The sequence below is a fragment of the Pristis pectinata genome, chromosome 3, assembly GCF_009764475.1.
Source record: "Pristis pectinata isolate sPriPec2 chromosome 3, sPriPec2.1.pri, whole genome shotgun sequence".
Taxonomy (NCBI): domain Eukaryota; kingdom Metazoa; phylum Chordata; class Chondrichthyes; order Rhinopristiformes; family Pristidae; genus Pristis; species Pristis pectinata.
This window is the reverse complement of record NC_067407.1, coordinates 125,318,126-125,340,428: the sequence shown is the minus strand read 5'-3', so window position 1 is coordinate 125,340,428 and position 22,303 is coordinate 125,318,126. Positions and strand designations below refer to the sequence as shown.

The following is a 22,303-nucleotide window of genomic DNA, read 5'->3' as shown; positions in this document are numbered from 1 at the left end:
TCAATATAATTCTGTTGCTTTGGGACAACTATGTTCTGTGTTGCTGTGTGCCTTCCATTATATCAGTGGTAAGCTCTGGTTTAAGGATGATGTAGCAGTGTCATTGAGTGAGACTTTATTCTGAACTAGGCCTAGTGAGGTTAATCAAGAATCAGTGGATACTTGGATATTTCTGGGTATCTCAGGTCCACCGGCAGAACTTTCTGGCTGTAATTACAGACCCAACTACAAGTTCAGGGAATAGAATGTAGAACAGCACACTCAGGAACAGGCCCTTGAGCCCATGCTGTCTATGACAACCATGACTCCCATCTGCCCGCACATGGTCTATATCCCCCGCGCCAGTCTCTGCCTGTTCATGTACCCACGTGTGGCTTCTGATTACCTCAAGGCAATGTGTGTGCAGTTAGTAGCTTCCTGCACCATTGGAAAGCCCAAAATCATTGTAAGTCATCTCACATGTTGTGTGCTGCTTTCTCCAAAGGGAGAAGAAGAGTGTGGAAAGCCTGGATGACTCTAATGTATTAAATTGAGAGATGGTCCCAAAATACAAATGGAACTGTATTATGATGTCTGCAAACTTTGCTGATATTTCTGCAGATTTTATAGGAATGTTTTGTATGATTACTCAGAAATGTAACATTTCTGACTTGAATCTGTTTCAGATCGTGCTCCCACCTCACCTAGACAGAGTACGAGAAAAACTTGCAGAAAACATCCATGAGCTCTGGGTGATGAACAAGATAGAGTTGGGGTGGACTTATGGACCGGTACGTTCACAACATACAATTAATTTGTAGAGATTGGTTTGGCTTGCTTTGAACTGACTTCCTCAATATTTCCCTTTGTTCTTTGGTTTAGTGAAGAAACTTGCTGTGACTTTGATCTAGCATGAATGAGTGAATGAAATTATTCTTGTGTGTTATGATGAGGGGCATAGATAGGGTGACTGCACTCAGTCTTTTCCCCAGGGTTAGGGAATCAAGAACTAGAGGGCATAGGTTTAAGGTAAGAGGGGAGAGATTTAATAGGAACTTGAGGGGCAACTTCTTTTTACACAGAGGGTGGTATGTATGTGGAATGAGCTGTCGGAGGAAGTGGTTGAGGCAGGTACAATAACAACTTTTAACATACAGTTGGACAGGTACATGGATAGGAAAGGTTCGGAAGGACATGGGCCAAATGCAGAAAATGGGGCTGGTTTGGATGGGTCTGCATGGAGCATTTGGGCTGAAGAGTCTGCTTCTGTGCTGTATGATTCTATGACAAAATTAACTTTAGAGAAGAGTCCACTGGAATATAGTGAACAACACAGCATTGCACATTTAACAGGCAACCTCCAGATTACCTCACAAATTGGTCTGTAATTTGTCACAGTGGAAACTCAGTTACCTGCCAGAATGAACAAGAGGGAGCAGAGTGGTACCCTGCCCACGTGAATTCGAATTAGAAATAGGGTTAGGCCTTATTTGCAAGGCAAGGATGAGCTGTAGGCACCTTGTACGTCTTGGTGGTTGGCAAGATGGTTGAGCCACAGAGCTAGCCATTGATAAGGCTTGAGAGAGGGAATGATCTTGGTAGTGACTCCTGGGGTACTGTGGGCAAGTATTCAGTGGGCCAGGGTTGAGGAGCAGGCTACCTCAGGAAAAATATCAGAAAATTCCTAATCCTACACCACCCCCCAATAAAAAAGAACATCTAATATCCATTAATTAGGCCTTTAGACATCTGGTATAAGTGACCAGTCTGCATGGTGCTCTGACCTGAACTTTGTGTCAGATTCCTTGTATATTTAAGCAGTTGTCTTACCTTATGCAAAGCTGGGTGCCAGTATGGACTGTGAGAAGGATGTAAAGAGTCTTTAGGCATTACAGACAGACTATGTGAACTGGGAACAACATAACATGTGGAATAAAGAGTAAAGAAATGTGAGGACAACCACCTTGTCAGTAAAGATAAAGCAGAGTTATTTTTTAAAAATAGTAAGGGACTGAAATGTGTGCATCTTTAGAAGTCTCTTCCTAAGAGGACTGTGGAGGCTCAGTCTCTGAGTATGTTCGAGACAGACTGATAGACCTTTGGGTAATAATGGAATCAAGAAAAAGGGGGTTAGTACAGGAAAGTGACCCTGATGTAAAAGGTCAACCATAATCTTAGTGAATGATGGAGCAGATACTAGAGGCCAATTAGCCCATGCCTGTTTCTATGTCCACTTGACAATTGCATCGGAGTCACTTTGGGTGTCAGTGGAGTGGCTGCAGTCCCCCTTCAACACTGCATAACTGGCTACCCACATTTTCCAGCCAAAAATGTGTCACTGTCAGGTGAAAGGCAGCCCTCTTCTGCTCCAATTGGCAAAATCACCAAAGCAGTCATGAGATAAGGTGACCAAATATATTGGGAGGTAGAAATTCGTCCTTGGCCCCATGTGATTGATCTGTAATGTAGACACATAAACAAATTGTGCATCTGAAATTCGGTAGCAATGGAGCTGAATTTTGGAAGTAGGGTGCAAAATGCGTGCCAGGTTGTGCATTTAGTACATGTAACCAAGGATGAATTTCCAAACTGACCACCTTACTCCCCTGGTTCTCCACTGAATGAGACAATTTAACATGTTAGGAAAATGTTTATTTTATTAATTTTTGTATTGATTAATAAAATGATGAATATGTCTTTGAACAGAAAATAATTGGTTTAAGGTTACATGGCAGAAATGTGAGTTTTTATTGTTATTTTAGCTCAAAATGAATTTATTAACTAAATCTCCTCAGTGAATGTGAGCTTAGGTTGATTTTTCATCCAAGCTGTGTTAGATTAAATTTAGATTATATTATGGCTGCAGAAAAAAAACACGAGGTCTGCCTGCAATTAATTGGGCATTTTCCCTGCAGATCCGTGATGACAACAAACGACAGCACCCTTGCCTGGTGGAATTCTCCAAGTTGCCGGAACAGGAACGAAATTACAATTTGCAGATGTCACTTGAAACCCTCAAGTGAGTTTGTTCTTTTATTTAATCACTTTCTTCATACAGGGGCAATTTTCCTAGTGTAAGTGAATTAATTTTTTTTATATTCAATACTTTTTATAATCTGAGATGCCTTGTGAAGTTTATCCTTGATATTTAGATCGGGTGATGTCTTCCTGAAAGTCATAGGAGCTCTACCAATGAACAGAGAACCTGATAAATGCTCAATGCTTCATCACTGACATGAACTCTGCACATTTCACCAACTGAGAATTCAATGAGTTACCCTTATGAAGCAAAGCTCCTGAATTATCTCGAATGTCTCTACCCAAGGGCACTATGAAAACTCAATTGTCTAGTATATTCGAGACAAAAGATTGATTTTTGGATATTAAAGGAATCAGGAACATGGGGTTACTACAGGAAAGTGGCACTGAGGTAGGAGATCAGGCAGTACCTTATTTAGAAGTTTAGAACGTTACAGCGCAGGAACAGGCCCTTCATTCCGCAGTATTATGCTGAACTCCTTAAGCTAGTAATTAAATGTCTAACTAACTAATCCCTTCTGTCTACACAATGTCCATATCCCTTGATTGTCTGCATAATAATGTGCCTATCTAAGAGTCTCCTAAAGCTCTCTATCACATTTGCCTCCACTACCACCCCTGGCAGTGCATTCCAGGCACCCACCACTCTCTGTGTGTGTGGGAAAAAAAAGCTTGCCCCATATATTTCCTTTGAACTTGCTCCCTCTCACTTTCAATACATGCCCTCCAGTAACAGACATTTCGACCCTGGGGGGAAGAAACAGGTCTCCACTCTATCTATGCCTCTCATAATGTCTGCATATCTGTTCCAGTGTTTAATAGTATAGCAGGCACAAGGGGCCAAGTTGTCTACTCCTGCTTCTTTTACTTCCGTTCATGTGTCCTAATATCTGTTCAGTATTTTAGGTTGCGATTTATGACCATCTCAGATTTAGTAAAATTTACGTGCACAATAATGTCTCAAGACACGAGCAAAGTAAATGTTGTCGCACGTGGTTGCATGTACAATTAGTGCATTGAAGTCAAATTTGAACAAAGATAATTTAATTTCCTCTGTGTTCTTATTGGCAGAATGACAGTCTTGTACTAATATTATCTTGAGTACAACTCCTCCCATCTTGCCTCCTGTGAGGCGTCCATTCCATTTTCTGTCTCTCATATTTTTTCTGATGACATGCCATTCCACATGTTTTTGGGATGTCTTCCTTTTTCCTTAACTGTGGCTTTCCTTCTACCATAGTTGAAAGGGCTCTCAACCATGTCTCCTCTATTTCCCACACTTCTCTTCTCACTCAGCCAGAGCAAGAATATTGTTCCTCTTGTCCTTGCCTTCCACACATTAGCCTGTACGTTCAACGGATTATCCTCCATAATTTCTGCTATCTTCAACAAGATACATCTTCCCCTCCCTTCCAACATTCAACAGGGATGGTTCCCTCCTTGACTCCATGGTTTGCTCTTCCATCTCCACCAACCACCCACTTTTCCATGCAATCTCAGGAGGTGCAATACATCTTACTTCTTCCCACCATACTGGAACCAGCTAGTCCTTTCAAGTGAATTAGCAATTCACTTGCACTCCTTTTAACTTAGTGCATTGTATTCGGTGCTCACGAGGTGGTCTTCTCTACAATGGAGAAACCAAAAGCAGAACCTGTCCTTTCATTCTGAATGGGAGATGCTGAGCTTCCTGTCACCTGCATAGAATTCTCCATGCCACTCCCACTCTAAGGTCTCCGCCTTTGGCCTCTTACACTGTTCCAAAGAAGCCCAAGGTAAGCCTGAGGAACAGCTCTTCATCTACTATGTGGGCATGCTGCAGCACTGAGGACTCCATTTGGATTCAACAATTTCAGATAACCAGCCTTTTCTGTTTATGGCAGAAACAGGAAAAAAGATAGGAGCATCAGTTGGCCATTCGGCCCTTGGGGCTTGCAATGCCATTCAATACAGTCATGGCTGATCCTCTCTCTCTCTGCCTCTGAATAAAATGTCAAATAACTTGTGTTTGCACTTCTTGAATGTAAAAGTTAGCAGTCACTTTTAACAAAACAAAATCTGAACAAGTTCATTCTGCTGATGTATTTAGATTGCTTGGTTTTCCTGGCTGTCAGTTCCTTGCAAGTCCCTAGACCCTCAGTAATGTGACTAGTCTGTTTCTGAGGCATGGTTCTCATTTAAGTAATGAAGCTGGTGCCTGGTGAAGTCGATGCAGTTCACCACTATGTGTCACTTACTTATACTTAAAATGAAAATTATGTCATCGCACTGCAGGTATTGCAAATTAACATTGTGTGTTGTGACTGAAGGACTAAAAAGCAACTGAGAGCAATTCACTGTAATTAAGTGGGAGGAATAAAAATACCTTTCCATTTAGACAGAAGCAATTGCCTAACATTAAAGTAAAAGAGGAAAAGCCTAAATGTTTGCAGTGGAGCATTTGTATAAAATTACAGCAGTCTGTTTAATCCATTTGTGGCAATCTCACCAATTTCAATTAATACCTCAGTTTCTGAAATTAAGTCGATCAAGACAAAGTAGACCCAAGAGACTGCAGATGCTGTGGAGTCTGGAGCGACAAACAACCTGCTGGAGGAACTCAGTGGGTCGAGGGAGGAAAGGAATTGTTGAAGTTTGGGGTTGAAACCCTGCATTAGGATTCCTGAATGACCCGATGAGTTCCTCCAGCAGATTGTTTGTTGATCTAGACAGTGCTCTGCATATCAAGTCTTGATGTGCAGACCTGATATGACATGACCTTTATTTAAATCTGTAATCTGTTAAAGGAATCATTAAATTAATATATTGTTAAAGCTTTTCTTTAATTATGACTTTAACAATGCCATAATTAAAAAAGCTTATGTGTGTGTGTTCTTTGTTGTTGTATAGAACTGGATGCAAGGCTCAAGCTTAGAATCACTCTTTGAAATATTGTCCATATTGACAAACATTTTAAACGAAATCTGAAACTTCTCACTGAATAATGGGACTGAAGATTGATGGGCTGTCTGTTGATCGCTGCATGTTTTTGCTTTTTTTATTTATTCATTAACAGGATGTGGATGTTGCTGGCAAGGCCAGTATTTATTTCTAGTTCTCCCATCACAATTAGTAGCTGACTAGACCATTTAAGAGAGCAGTTAAGTATAACTCCTATGGCTGTAGATCTGGTGTTACAAATGAGCCAGACAGGTAAGGATAGCGCATTTCCTTCCCTGAAGATCATTAATGAGCTTGTGTCTCCAGGTCTCTGCATACTAATCCAGTAGAGTGATTGGTGAGAAGGAGCATTTGAGGTGATTAGATTGCATCCGTCAAGGGAAAAGTGCTTCAGGGAGAAAGGGATAGAAATCTCTGTTGGTGGGAAGAAGCAGATGGAACATAGAACAGTACAGCACAGATCAGGCCCTTTGGCCCACAATATTATGTCATCATAGCTATTCCCTCCTACCTACAGAATGCCCATATCCTTCTACTTTCCTCTCATTCCTGTGTTCATCTAAGCCCCTCTTAAAAGCCCCCAATGAATTTGCCTCCACCACCCTATCAGGCAACGCATTCCAGGCATCCACCACTCTCTCAGTAAAAAACGTGCCCCTCACGTCTGTTCTGAACCTACCCCCTCTCTCACCTTAAATGCATGCCCTATGGTATTGGATCTCTCAATAGTGGGAAAAAGATATTGCTTGTCCACCCTATCTATGCCCCTCATAATTTTATACACTTCCAACAGATCACCCCTCAGCCTCCACTGCTCCAGAGAAAAGAGCCCAAGTTTGTCCAGCCTCTCCTGATAGCACATGCCCTCTAATCTAGGCAGCATGCTAGTAATCCTCCTCTGCACCCTCTCTAAAGCCTCGACATCCTTCCTATAGTGAGGTGACCAGAATTGCACACTATACTCTAAATGCGGCCTAACCAGAGTTCTGTAGGGATGCATCATAACTTCTTGACTCCTATACAATACCCCGATTAATAAATGTGAGCTTTCCATAAGCGTTCTTAATCACCCTTTCTACCTGTGTAAGCACTTTCAATGAATCATGGACTTGCACCCCAAGGTCTCTCTGCTCTTCAACACCTCATTTATCCTGGTTAAAGTCCATCTGCCATTTCTCTGCCCACATCTGCAGCTGATCTATATCACGCTGTATCCATGCTGTAAATACCATGTAATGCCATGTAAATGGTGATTATTGTGGAGCATCTTGGACTTGTTGAGCCATAGTGCCTACTTCTGTGCTGTAAATACCATGTAATGCCATGTAAATGGTGATTAAGATAAGATATTTAAGATACTTATTTATTAGTCATAGTCACATGTACATCAAAATACACAGTGAAATACATCTTTTTGTGTTGTTAGGAATGTGCTGGGGGCAGCCTGCAAGTGTCACCACTCTTCCGGTGCCAATATAGCATGCCCACAGCTCCTAACCTGTATGTCTTTGGAATGTGGGAGGCAACCGGAGCACCCGGAGGAAACCCGCGCAGTCACGGGGAGAACGTACAAACTCCTTACAGACAGCAGTGGGAATTGAACCCAGGTTGCTGGTGCTGTAATAGCATTACCCTAACTGCTGTGCTACATTGGTGCTTATTACACCGTTATTATTGGTGCTGGCTGAAGTGTCACTTATTCTTGTATGTTTACTTTGCAGAACTCTTATGGCTTTGGGCTGCCATGTTGGCATTGCTGATGACCAGGCAGAGGAGAAAGTTAAGAAACTAAAGCTTCCCAGAAAGTGAGTACGTAGAGCGTGTGTGTGTGTACACGCATACACATCTGTACATATTATACTCCTGCTTCCTGAAACCTTAACTTCCAAGCTATAGTCTTTTGTTCTCCTTTCCCCTCTCCTTTACCACTAACAGGAAAGTTCAGGTATCTTTAATAACTTCTGAAATTCTATCCATAGTTTATTTGCTGAATGAGGCTCATTTGAGATTTTGCAACACTTGTTCAGAGTGGCATGTTGGTGGAAGTCATGGTTACAGTGGAAATTGATGTTAGACTGGTGAGGCTAATAACTTCAATACTCAAAGTTTGCAAACCAGAAATATTGAGCGCACTCTTTCCCCACTGGCCCTTTATCATATTGTCCCAATTGATGGTCCAGCAACAGCTTGGTTTTAAAATTTTCATCTTGTTTACATTTTGTTCTCTTTCCCAACTCTGTTCCTCCTTCAGCTCTACAGCCTCCTGATTTCTGAGCTGATTCCAATTTTTATAGCCCAGTTTTGGTCCCCATTCTATCAGGTGGCAAATCACTGAGCTCTGATATTCCACCCTGGATTCCTAGCTTCGCTCTCTCGCACACACATGCATATATGTAGCTCAGTGTGCTAACTCTTTTGCAAAGTGCAAACTATTGTTGGTGTTGACACAATGCATACTGGGTGAGAGTAATGAAATGTTATGCTGGCATGATTTGTACTTTGTTGGAAAGTGCATTATCTTCCAAGGCCATTGAACAGGTTTTGCGTTTGATTGCTTGGCCTCCCATGACACTAGCATTGCTGCAGAGATGGTGATAAGTGAGCTAAAATCAATGCTGCACTGTATGAGCTGCATTCTGAGGAGGATAGCAACTACCATACTGGTTTGTCCTGCTCATATCACAGTACAAAACTCAAGCCATTTACGCAGTTCGGCAGGTTGAGACTATTAACTGAGGAATGAGTACATTTTTTTAAAAAAAATCCACAAAATTATCATTCAGGATTCTAAAGGATAAAAATGATTAAAATAAGACAAATGAGATAAGGTATGGTGACTTCTATCGCAAATAGGATGGAGGACAAGGATGAAGAAGCTACAACTGTGCAGACCTTTGGTGAGACTACACCTGGAGTTCTGCCTATTGTTCTGGTCTCCTTGGAGACTGTACATAAAGGTTCATGGTTCCAGGATGAGAGGGCTATTCTGGGAGGAAAGGTTGGGCTAAAAGGACCCATCAAAGAGTGAGAGGTGATCACATTGAAATATACAAGATGCTCAGGGGGGAGGAAGGGAGGGTGTTCCTACTGGTAGAGGAATCTAGAAGATGGAACGATAGTTTCAGGGTACAGAATCGGCCACTTAATTCTGAAATGATGTGATTTCCTCCCTTAGTTGATGTGAATTCTTCACCCGAGAGTGCTATGGATATAGAGTTATTAAGTGGATTTAATGCTGCAGTAGATTTCTGAACTGTAGAGGAATTGAAGTTCATGAGATAGGTGGAGCTGAGACAAAGATCGGATAAGCCCTGATCTTATTGAGTGGTGGAGCAGACTCGAGAGGCTGTATGTCTCCTGTTCCGCCCTTATGAATCCTTCCAAGTGCTTGGTGGGGTGGGCGAAGGAAAAAAAATTGTGCATAGGGGTCATCTAAAATACTACTTTTGATGTCATCAACAAATGTGTTATTTACTCGCATGTGAAGAATATACTTCGATCTTTGAGAATTCTCATGCAACGCCAACACTCCCCTAACCCGCTCTCCACATTAAGTCTGTGGTACAATCTCTCAGTTTACACTCTGACAAGAAAATCTGCTTTACTATTACTTCTAGCCACAACTACATGCATTTTTTCCCTTCTCGGAGTAGTGCTTGAGATCATGACTCGGTTACAAGCTCATTATTTCTGATTGTTGATGGCTGACCCAGTAAAGGGTTGAAGACCACAGACTCATCCTCTGGCAGCTTGTCATGGTAGGGACCTGTGGAGCTTTTCCATCTGAGTGGATAATCCTCCCAGTTCTATAATTTCCTGACACCCTTTTGATGAGATTTGGTAAACCACAATGTGCAGTCAAGTAGAAGTAACAGAACAATTGGCTTGGTTCAGAAGCAAAATGAAGATCAGAAAAGGCATGCTGACCCAGCCTGTCTATTTTCTTACCTAATTTTCTAGTCATGACTGAAATTAATCCTTAAAATTCAATCTGGATGAAGGCTGAAGGAAAAGACATCTGCAGTTATTCTGCTCTGGACAGCATGGGGGCTTCTCAGATTTAAAATAAAATGAGATTCAGAGGATTTACAGCCGAGAAAATCAGTTGTGCGGTTCACGTTTTTATGCATGGCGCGATTGAATTGAGCTGTGAAGTTAATAGCTGAATGTAGTTTGGACTTTGAGAATGTAAAATGCATAGTGGAACCAAGCACTGTGAATTCCAGAAGGCCTGATATCCCTGTGCACACTGGACCTGTGGTTGTGACATAAGTCATTGCATTAACTTTTGTTTGATGCTGCTGGATACATGAGGAACAAACAATTTGCATCGAAGAAAGTAAAGCAGGTCCATTGAAAAATATGAACACACAAACATATGAATTAGGGACAGGAGTCAGCCACTCAGGCCAGCACCACTGATTGATAAGATCATGGCTGATCTTACTGGGGCACATGTCCACTGTGTGCACAGGGATACCTCAAGTCTACTTTCCATAATGTCCCTGGTAGCCTTCACCCCCTTTGTTTATTAAGGTGAGGGGTGGGTGGGGTGGGGTGGGGGGGGGGAAGGGGATCCTTTGCACTTTAGTCTCAATCTTCACAGAATCTTACCATATATCAGAACATGATATGCTGCAGCACCAAGTCAAGTGTGAAAGCCAATACGACAGGTCTCATCTCTATAAAGTAATGGCTGGCAGTGCCAAACTCTCATTTGTAAATGGTATAAATTACATTGAAAGTACAGTGATTTGCATTAAGTCACAGAGTTGTACATCACAGAAACAGGCCCTTTGGCCCACCATGTCCATGCTGACCTTTTTTCCCATCCGCACTAATCCCATTTGCCTGCATTAGGACTGTCTCCTTCTATACCTTGTCTACTTAAGTGTCTAAATGCTTCTTACATGTAGTAAATGTAGTTGGCTCAATTAATCCTTGGTGCTGTTTATGTTTCGTGTAAGGCTCCTACCACACTTCTTGATCTAACCTTGGGAAATAACTTAATATTCCTTTCTCCCAAATACATTTATCTCATTCTGGCTTCTGCCCTCTTCCTGTCCAGTCCTGATAAAGGGTCTCGGCCCGAAATGTTGACTGTTCATTTCCCTCCACAGATGCTGCCTGACCTGCTGAGTTCCTCCAGCAACCTTTGTGTGTATGTTACATTTATCTAGCTTTGTCTTCAATGCATTTATTGCAAATTATTTGCAATGGTGGTCATAAAGTTCTGGAATACCACTCCTGATTTTGTACTTTATTTATACCTTATTTGTACCGGTTTCAGTAACAAAGAACAACCTCTCATGTAATTAAGAATGGAGGCAATATGCTAAATCTACTTGAATTGTTTTCTGCCTGTGGTGGCAGAGTGCCATTATTGTGAGAACATGGGGATGCATATATCAATACCATGTCCATATTGGTGTCAACAGAATGATCAGCATTTATGACGGCATCTTCAAATACTTCTGGCATAATTTTTTCTGCTGCCGCATGCTAACCTAGTTTTCCCTTCTATGCATCCGTGCCATCTGCCTCAACTCTTTCTTGGGGCAGCAGCTTCCACAACCGTACTCTGGGCAAAGAAGTTTCACCGGAATTCCTTACTGGATTTATTAGTGGCTTTCATCAACTTATGTCCCCCACTTTTGCACTCCCTTACTTTGCCATAAATAAACCAAGAACTAGAATAATGAACCCTGTTAGTAAAGCTGTGCATAATAAAAATAATATTCATGAACATTAGGGACTGTTGTTGGCTCAATGGCAGTTATAAATTACTTGCATTTTAAGCTCATGGATTTGTAGCAGCACTTCAACCCTTTTATTAGATTAGAACCTTTGAACTTTTTCCGGTATCTCTATCGTCTTTTTTGTTGAAGTGTGTAGGTGGCCTGACATGATGCATTTTGACAAAGCCATTAAATTGTGAGAGTTGTTCACAACTCAGATTTTTCACTAAAATTGCTGGAGGAACTCAGCAGGTCAGGCAGCATCTATGGAGGGAAATAAACAGTCGACGTTTCGAGCCAAGGCCTTTCATCCGAGTTCCTCCAGCAGATGTTGTGTATTGCTTCAAATTCCAGCATCTGCAAAATTTCTTGTGTCTCACATTTTCACTTCTGTAGGCTTAGGTTTTTATACAGAAATGCTGATACACATCTTCAAATAACAAACCGAAAGGTACAATGTGCGGTATAAACCAAGGTTGAAAACAGTGTCGACAAAAACAGCAAAAAGTTGAATATTAAATTCCAGGTGATCTTGGTGTAGCTTCAGTTGCACCAAAACTTGTGGAGCAATTCTTCAGTAAATGCATTACTTTTTTTTTAGTTTTGCACTTTCTTGTTGAGTCGGAAGCAGTTCAGAAAATACCCAAAATGGGCAGGCTGTCTTATGAGGAAGTTTTGGACAGGTAAGGTTTTTATCCACTGGAGTTTTGAAGAATAAGATGTGACTTGATTAAAACATATGAAAACCTAAGAGGTTTTAACAGGGTGGATGTCTTTAAAGGAGAGTCTAGAACCAGGGAGAACTGTTCAAAAATAAGAGGTTGCCTACTTAAGGCAGACATGAGGTGAAATTCTTTCCCTCAGAGGTTCTTGAGTGTTTGGAACTCTCTTCCTCAAAAGCTGGCAGAAGCAGAGTCTTAGAATATTTTTAAGGCAAAGTTAGATAGATTCTTGATAAGCAAGAGGGTGAAAGGTTACTGTGTGTAGACAGGAAAGGGGGGTTGACCAATTAAATGGTGGAGCAGGCTCAAGAGGCCAAGTGACCTACTACCTAATATGCATGCATTAGCCAGACTGGGTAACATGAACCAGCACTGATTTTGCAATTGATTTGTGCCAGTTCTGGTAAAAGGAAATAATCTGTCACATAATTAAGAATGGCATTTATGCTCAATCTGGTACTGTTATTTCATGTTTTCTTACAATGTAGAAGGAAGCGTTTTGTTCCATTAAGTCTATGCTGTCTCTCTGAGAAGTACCATCATTCCCGATAATCTTTCTTCCTCACATGCTCATCAACTCCCCTGATTCTCCATGATACCCACCTACCCAAGGCTAATTTGTAGAAGTCAGTTAACCTACCAACCGTCATGTGTTTGGGATATGGGAGGAAACTGGACCACTGGGGGAAACCCACGTGGGCACAGAAAGAACATGCAAACTCCAGGCAGACAGCACTGGAGGCCATGATTGAACCTGGTTCACTGGAACTGTGGGGCAGCAGCTCCACCTGGTACCTCACTGTATTATGCATCGTCATATCATTTTGTGGCCAGCATTACCGAAGAAGGCTCCTGACCTGAAGCGTTGACCGCCTGCTTTTCTCTACGGATGCAGCCTGACCTGCTGTTCCTCCAGCATCATTGTGTTTCATTACTCATGTCTAGTTTTTTAATTCCAGAACTGAATTTAAGTAACATTGCTGCCATGGTGAACTTTGCACTTTGCATTCCTGATCCAGGCCTCTCAGTTTCTGGTTCAGTAACTTGACCACTGTGCTACGGTAAGAGCTGTAAAAGAGTATATCAAGCCATGTAAGAAGATATTGGAACACATAACAGAAGTTTGGTCAAAGATCAAAATTTTAAGGAGTGACAGAGATCTGTACAAGTGCAAAGAGTTACCAACCAGGTAATGACCAAACATTAGCAATTGTATCGAAGGTGATGCCATCAGTGCTTTGAAACTGCCAGAAGCTTTTGCAAATTAAAATGGGAAACCCAGTGTTGCTGTCACTGCTCTCTTTACTGCTCCAGTCAGCTTAAAATTACTGATTTGACATAGACTTCAACATTTGATGGGGTACTTGCTGTGAAACTGTTTTGCCTTGTTGAATGAGCTTCATTAAGTTTTTAACACTGCAGGAAGTCAGAATTACAGCTGAACAAACTCTCTGACATAAGAAACAGAAGTATTCCAAAATATAAAGAAATTAATAAGGGAAGCTCTGAAAAGGCCTATGGATAGAATTGATTGATGCACTTACGTTTACTTTATCCCATTTTTTTTTCTTAAATTTTAAACATCTTTGTCAAGTGATTCTGTAATGTCCTCCTGGTGTCATGAAACCAGTTCCATTTTCACATCCAGTAACTCAAGGCATAGGCAGCAGAGTTCTGAATGATCTCGAGCTTTCCATGATAAGGTTGAGGAAGGAGTGCACTGGAGAAGTCAAGTGTAGAGGTGCCAAATGCATCTATAATAATAGCAGCTGCTGATGAACTGAGGCAGGGGATCGTTGCAGAATGGAGAAGTGATGACGCAGTTAATTCAGCTTGAATGATGTGACACTAAAGTTGTGAACACTCTGGTTCAGTTTCAGAGAGTTGCCATGGAGATGGATGGAGTTGGTGGTGGGGAATGGAGTTTGTAGAGGGGCCTCAAGTGAATGGCTTTAGTGTGCCCGTTGTTTCAGTTGGAGGAAATTTCTGCTCATCCCGTGTAGCATGGCATGCCAGCCGAAGGAGCTTCACCATCACCTTCCCAAGGGTAATTACTAATGGGCAGTAAATGCTGGCCGTGCCAGTGTCAAAAAAATTGACTAAAAAGAAACCTATCTGGCAGTTTAAAGTTAGTGGAGGGGTTTTATCATTTAACGGTGATAGTGAAACCTCATAATGGGACAGATCTTCCACTGAGGTCCCCCTGGGTCTGCTGCAGATAAGCCCATGAAGAGGGCTATTCCCAAGCATGGAGTCAGTGCAGCCTTCTGTTCAGTGAGACACCTGTGCTGACAGGTGGACTCCTCAGGAGCCCACTAGTGCTGTGCCAAGAGGTTTCAGGCTGGACAATATGCCTGCTGAGTTTATGCCAGGTTTACCATGCCCAAACTCAGAGCCCTCATTGAAATGAATAGGAGAAATCAGTCAAGGTTTTTGTCATATGCACAAGTACATGTATGCGCAGGTGCAACGAAAAACTTACTTGCAGCAGTATCACAGGCACATAGCATCATGTAAGCAGCATTCACAATAAAAACATAAATTACACAGTTTTTACAAGAAAACAATTAGAACAAAAATAACGAAGTTCATTTTAGTGCAGCTGCTGAGAGAATGGTAAATAGAATTTTTTATTGACTTAACTGTTAGCTTAAATGTTTTTAAATTATGCATACGTATATTTTGTTGTCTTTTAACTTTTCCCAAATAACTTAAATCTTTTGCACAGCTTCGTATTTTAACAGTTCCCATGTGATTCTGACTTTGTGAATGTCAAAGAATTTATCATAAACTTCAATAACAATGTCGCCCTTGGCAGCAGGTGAGCCCAGGGATAGGATCTCTCCAGCTGTCAAAGTGGTTCTGTGAGCACAGCCACTACTCGTGCACTGCATGCCTTCCCGTTGATGTGCTGGCAGCCAGTTCCCAGTAGAGGACACAGCAGGCTCCATGCTGGAACAAATGGCATGCTCCGGGGGAAGATGAAGAGTCATCTCAGGCAATGGAAGATCTGCCCAAATGTGTTCTGTGGTGTTTAATCTTGACCAGAGCAAAAGCTGTAACATAACCTAAAATATCTCTCCCTTCCTCAACAGGAAAGAATTCACATAGAGTCATAGAGGGACATTGCACAGAAACAAGCCCTTTGCCCTAAAGAATCCACACTGATCATCAACCAACCATTTTCATTAATCCTACAATAATCCCATTCTTCTTTATTCTCAACACATTCTCATCAACTGCCCCCAAATTCTACCCTACACACTCACCTACCCACGGGGGCAACTTACAGCAGCCAATTAACCTACCAAACCTCATGTCTTTAGGATGTGGGAGGAAACCGGAGCACACGGAGGAAACCTATGCAGTGCCAGGGAGAACATTCAATCTCCACATAGATCAGCAGCTGAGGTCAGGATTGAACCCAGGTCTCTGGCTCTGTGTGGTAGCAGCTCTACTAGTGTGCCACTGTACCACCCTAACATAAATGAATGTTAAAATTAAATCTAACATAAGAATGTTATATTTTCTAAAATAAATACTTATTTTTTTCCACTTTGATGGGCAATGTGTTGGCCTGTAGATTAAGGGGATCAGGCAATGCAACAACCTGAAGCAGCTAAATCACTTCAAGACCATGTCTAGTGCTTTCTTTTGATGTATAAGCACAGTTGTTGCTCAGTTATTACATGGTTTGTAATGGTGAATGTTCACATTTACTCTGCAGTTCTCAAAATTTGTATTTGGCAATAAACTGCGATGTATATCCTACGTCCCAGACTGAAGTGATGATCTGGAGCAACGTAAGAGGCATCACAACTTCCAGGTCCATTAAACCTGATTTACCAATGAATGCAAAATGAAAGAAATTGCACTATCGCAGAAGTAGGGAAATACCCCTTTGGCACTGGGAACATATGAAAGAGCAAAATTATTGGATGAAGAGTTCCAATAAAGCCTGATGCTTACCAGACTTTGAAGAGATGCTATCTCTAGATCTTTGAAAGATTGCTAATAATCCACAAATGGTGTTCACTGGGAAATTGACCAGGTCTATCAAAATTAAAATCATTCAACAATCTGCAAACAGTTACTTTAATTTCTGAAGACCTCCTACATGGAACGTGTTCACAGATTTATTTTTATGTATTCATTTCTTGGGATTTGGATGGCATTGACAAGTCCAGGATATATTGGCCACCCCGATGCTGCCTTTATGTCCCCTGTGACCACAAGGTTTCCTCAGGCTGTTCCGGTTTCCACCCACATCCTAAGATATGCGGGTAGGTAAGGTAATTGGCCACTGTAAATTCCTCCTTGTATGTAGGTGAGTGGTAGGATCCGGGGGGGGGAGTTTGTTGATGCCACTGAATTGAGCGGAAAAGCAAATTGTGCAGAGGATGCGGAGAGTCTGCAGGGAGAGACATAGGTAGGTCAAGTGAGTGGGCAAAGGTCTGGCAGATGGAGTACAATATTGGTAAATGCGAGGTCGTCCACTTTGGAAGGAAAAATAGAAGATCCGATTATTATTTAAATGGTGAAAGATTGCAGCGTGCTGTTGTGCAGAGGGACTTGGGAGTGCTTGTGCATGAATCACAAAAGGTTGGTTTGCAGGTGCAACAGGTTATCAAGAAGGCAAATGGAATGTTGGCCTTCATTGCTAGAGGGATTGAATTTAAGAGCAGGGAGGTTATGCTGCAACTGTACAGGGTACTGGTGAGGCTGCACCTGGAGTACTGCATGCAGTTCTGGTCTCCTTACTTGAGGAAAGATGTACTGGCTTTGGAGGTGGTGCAGAGGAGGTTCAGCAGGTTGATTCTGGAGATGAGGGGGTTAGCCTATGAGGAGAGATTGAGTCATCTGGGACTATACTCGCTGGAATTCAGAAGAATGAGAAGGAATCTTATAGAAACATAAAGTTATGAAAGGGATAGATAAGATCGAGGCAGGAAGGTTGTTTCCACTGGTAGGTGAGACTAGAACTAGGGGACATGGCCTCAAGGTTCGGGGGAGTAGATTTAGGACAGAGAGGAGGAGAAACTCTTTTTTCCCAGAGAATAGTGAATCTGTGGAATTCTCTGCCCAGGGAAGCAGTAGAGGCTACCTCATTAAATATATTTAAGACACAGTTAGATAGATTTTAGCATAGTAGGGGAATTAAGGGTTATGGGGAAAAGGCAGGTAAATGGATCTGAGTCCACGGCCAGATCAGCCATGACCTTATTGAATGGTGGAGCAGGCTCGATGGGCCAGATGGCCTACTGCTGCTCCTATTTCTTATGTACTTATCTCTCTCTCTCTCTCTCTCTCTCTCTCTCTCTCTCTCTCTCTCTCTCTCTCTCTCTCTCTCTCACTCTGTCTGTCTGTCTCTCTCTCTCTCTCTGACTCTGACTCTCTCTCTCTCTGACTCTGACTCTCTCACTCTGACTCTGACTCTGACTCTCTCTCTCTCTCTCTCTCTCTCTGACTCTCTCTCTCTCTCTCTCTCTCTCTCTCTCTCTCTCTCTCTCTCTCTCTCTCTCTCTCTCTCTCTCTCTCTGACTCTATGTGAGTTATTCTCACCTCACCTCTGGAATTCAGCTATGAGGTCCATGTTTGGACCAAGGCTATGATGAGGTCTCCAGCTGATTGGTCCTGGCAAAACCCAAACCGGGAATCAGTGAGCAGGTGACTCTTACCAGTACTGCCGATGACACCTTCCATCACTCTGCTGATGATTCAGGATGGACTGATTGGGCAAGTAATTAGCTGGATTGGGTTTGTCCTTCCTTGTGAACAGAATGTTCCTGGACAACTTTCCATATTGTTTGGTAGATGCTAGTATTATAGCTGTGCTGGAACAGCTTGACTAGAGGCTGGTTCTGGAGAGCAAGTCTTAGTGCCACAGCCAGACTTTGTCTGGTTTCATAGCCTTTGCAATATCCAGTGCTCTCAGAGGTTTCTTGATATCACACGGAGTCAATTAGATTGGCTGAAGACCAGCTTCTCTGATGCTGGGCATCTCAGGAGGAAGCAGGAATGGATCATCCGCTCAGCATTTCTGGCTGAATGTAGTTGTGAATGCTTCAGCCCTTTAGCACTCGCATACTGGGCATGCCATTACTGGAATGGGGACATTCCTGGAGCTTCCTCTTTCTGTTAACTGTTTAATTGTCCACCACTGTTTATTGACTAGATGTGGTTGGACTGCAGAGCTTTGATTTGATCTGTTGGTTGTGGGATTGTTTTGCTGTATTTATTGCGTGCTGTTTTGCATGTATGCAAGTCCAGTGCTTCAGCTTCACCTGATTAGTACGTTATCCTGAGGTATGCTGCTCCTGGCATTCCTCTCTGCACTGCTGGTTCACTCCTCTCTGCTGGTTCACTCAATACCACCTCCAACACAGTCTGGTAACTATGTCCTTCAGGACTATCCCTGCCTGGATGGTAGTGGTGAATGGTGATGGATGTTAAAATGAAGATATTTGTGGTTTTGGAGCTTTTGTATTCACTGTGTTCTAGAATGGTAGGCAAATGATACTGATGCATGTGGATGTTCTCAAAGTGAAAAACTGGAAAGATTATCAAATAGATTTATCATGAAGACAATGCACTTTTGACAAAGAAATTCAACTACCAAATAGCCCCTTAAATCTCTAATATGATGAACAAGAACGGCACATTCATTGTGATTCAGATTAGCGTTAACCATATTGGTTAAGGCCAAAATATCAGCATATGGTGCTGAGGTACAGAACCAGCCTGGGGGCTGTTCTAAGGACAAATAAAGGGCATGATACCTGTTTGAGGACCCTGTGAGGTCAGTTTGACCTGTGGCCTTAGGACAAAACTTCCATTTGGTAATTTAAAATTTACTTCTCTGAGCTTGGAATTGGCAGGAGCTCTGTGAAAATCCAAATCATTTTTCTGTCACCACAGCAATTGCAAAGCCCATTCTTCCATCTGATATTTTTGTCTTACTAGTTGCATATCATTTTTTACAATAATATATTTTGTTCATTAAATTTGCCAATATATACTATAGTACATTCATATGTTCTCCATTCACAGAACAAAGTTTATCAGTCTAATTGCTTACAGGTTACTCTGGCTATGCATAAAGAATTTGAGGGAAGGGCCCTTCTCACCACCAGCCAAGAGAGGTCCAGGTATTATTTTGAAAGCATTGGTGGCGATGAATTCTGGCAAGTGAATTTTACAGTTTGCTTTGGAAACACCTGACCAGATCCACCATTTTGTCTCCCCCTGGGCTTTGAGTGCATTCCATGCAAACCATTGACTTGTGGTCAAAGGGATTCTTCTGCACAGGTTTTTATGGCACAATCTATCTCATCATGGTCCTTGCACCTTATTGTCTACCTGCACTGCATTTTCTCTGTAACACTAGATTCTGCGTGCTGTTATTGCTTTTCCCTTGTATCACCTCAATGTATTAATGTTGTGAAATGTTCTGTATGGATAGCATACAAAACAAAGTTTTTTCACTGTATCTCAGTACATGTGACAATAATAAACCAATTGCCAATTAAGGGGGTGTCCCATAGCAACATGGCTGGACATATCCTTTGCAACACCAGCGGCAGATAGAACCACAACAGGTAGTGGCGCTTCTGCATTGCCAGAGTCTACACACAGCTTGATGCAGTCACACACAAAGATAGTCATTAGGATGAGGGCCACAATGAGTATATTTATACCCTTTCTCTGTATTTCATACCTCTGTGGACATAGTCCATTGTTGATCACCAGATCAAAATTGAAAGGCTTACTTTAGTAGCTCAGGGGAGTGCTGTGAGCCACATCTGCTCCATGAGTGGCAACAATGAGAGCACCTCACAGCTGATGACCATGACCTTTCCTGTGAATGTGAGGAAGCTCACAAAACCAATTTTTGCTTCACCTTGACAATGTACTCCACAGCCAATTATTGGAGCTTGCCTTGGCTCCTCCAAACCACATTCTTTGCACCTTCAGGAAATTGGACCTGAGCAGTTTTCTCGTTTGCTTAATAACTGTGATGCTCTGAAATGCTGGATTGGAATTCACGTGAACCATCTTTTATTGGCACTGAGGATTATAATACATTTCTTAATCTGCCCTGTGGAGATATAAAGTCAATGTGACTGCTTCAAACATTCCAGTTCTTGCTGTAACGTGTTCTATCATTGTTATTAAAATGACTGCAGACAGAGACTTGTCAGGTTCTGCTAACTTGGAGACATGCCCAATCTCAACAGCTGTGCCAGAAACATGCTGCAAAATGTTATTTTCCATTTAATTGTTTTGGTGGGTTGTTTTATTTTCTTTTAAATGATGTTTGCTCATTCATTGAATTCACACTCTGGTTGCCTAATTATTTCTGTGCACTGAGATGGACTAGGTGAGAAACAAAACAAGGTTTTTCACTGTATCTCGGTACATGTGATAATAATAAACCAATTCGGGGAGTGTCCCATAGCAACATGGCTTAGACATATCCTTTGCAACACCGGAGTCAGATTGAACCAAAGCAGGTAGTGACACTTCTGCGTTGCCAGGATCTACACATAGCTTGATGCAGTCACACACAAAGATAGTCATTAGGATGAGGGCCACAATGAGTATATTTGTACCCCTTTTTCTGCATTGCATGCCTCTGTGGACATAGTCTATTGTTGACTTTGAGACCCCCTGCTTCTGTATTTATGTTGTACCTCTTGTCTTTGTTCTGTAATTTGACTTTTTTTCTTCTGTTTTCCTCTTCTGTAGGCGTGAAGTCTGGGGGAATGGGGTGAATGGGATGGGTGATGGGTGGTTGGAGAGGACATTGGCTCGAAGATGGGGATTGAAATTAGGGCATGTAGCACCAATGTTAAATGACAGATGTAATGCCTTCTCCGCATCTTCCCATATTTGCTGTTACCTTTGCAATGGAGTGAGTGAAAGCACTGTTATTATCTTCCAAAAATTCCATAGATTATGCAATAGTTCCCACAGGTTGGAAGGTAGTTAATGTAAGCACAATAATTACTAGAGTAGGGAGATGGTAAATAAGGCCGTAAGACCATGAGACATAGGAGCAGAATTAGGTCATTCAACCCATTGAGTCTGCTCTGCCATTCGATCATGGCTGATTTATTTTTCCCTCTCAACCCCATTCTCCTGTCTTCTCCCCGTAACCATTGATGCCTTTACTAATCAAGAACCTATTAACCTCCGCTAAAATATACCCAACGACTTGGCCTCCACAGCTGTCTGTGGCAATGAATTCCACAGATTCACCACCCTCTGGCTAAAGAAATTCCTCCTCATCTCTGTTCTAAAGGGACATCCTTCTATTCTGAGGCTGTGCCCTCTGGTCCTAGACTCTCCAACCACTGGAAACATCCTCTCCATGTCCACTCTATCCAGGCCTTTCAATATTTAGCAGGTTTCAATGAGATTCCCCCCTCATCCTTCTAAGCTCCAGTGAGTACAGGCCCAGAGCCATCAAACGTTCCTCATACGTTAACCCTTTTATTTTTGGGATCATTCTTGTAAACCTCCTCTGGACCCTCTCCAATGCCAGCATATCCTTCCTTAGATATGGGGCCCAAGACTGCTCACAATACTCCTAATGTGTTCTGACCAATGCCTTTATAAAGCCTCATCATTATATCCTTGCTTTTATATTCTCATCCTCTGGAAATAAATGCTAACATTGCATTTGCCTTCCTTACCACTGACACAACCTGCAAGTTAACCTTTAGGGACTCCTGCACTCCCAAGTCTCTTTGCACCTCTGATAACTGAATTCGCTCCCCATTTATTAAATAGTCTATGCCTTTATTCCTTCTACCAGAGGGGGAAATAGTGATCAGTTAGCCTGACATCAGTAGAAGGGCAAATGCTGGAATCCATTAAGAA

General features: G+C 42.1%; 1 protein-coding gene across 4 annotated transcripts in view; it reads left to right on the top strand.

Annotated features, from left to right (window-relative positions):
- ryr2a (ryanodine receptor 2a (cardiac)) overlaps positions 1 to 22,303 on the top strand; it is a 587,454-nt gene that overhangs the window by 260,171 nt on the left and 304,980 nt on the right. For all 4 annotated transcript variants that reach the window (XM_052011297.1, XM_052011295.1, XM_052011296.1 and 1 more), the window contains exons 21-23: positions 666 to 770; positions 2,895 to 2,998; positions 7,680 to 7,763. In XM_052011297.1, coding sequence (XP_051867257.1) covers positions 666 to 770; positions 2,895 to 2,998; positions 7,680 to 7,763 — 293 coding nt within the window. The remainder of the gene's footprint in view (positions 1 to 665; positions 771 to 2,894; positions 2,999 to 7,679; positions 7,764 to 22,303) is intronic.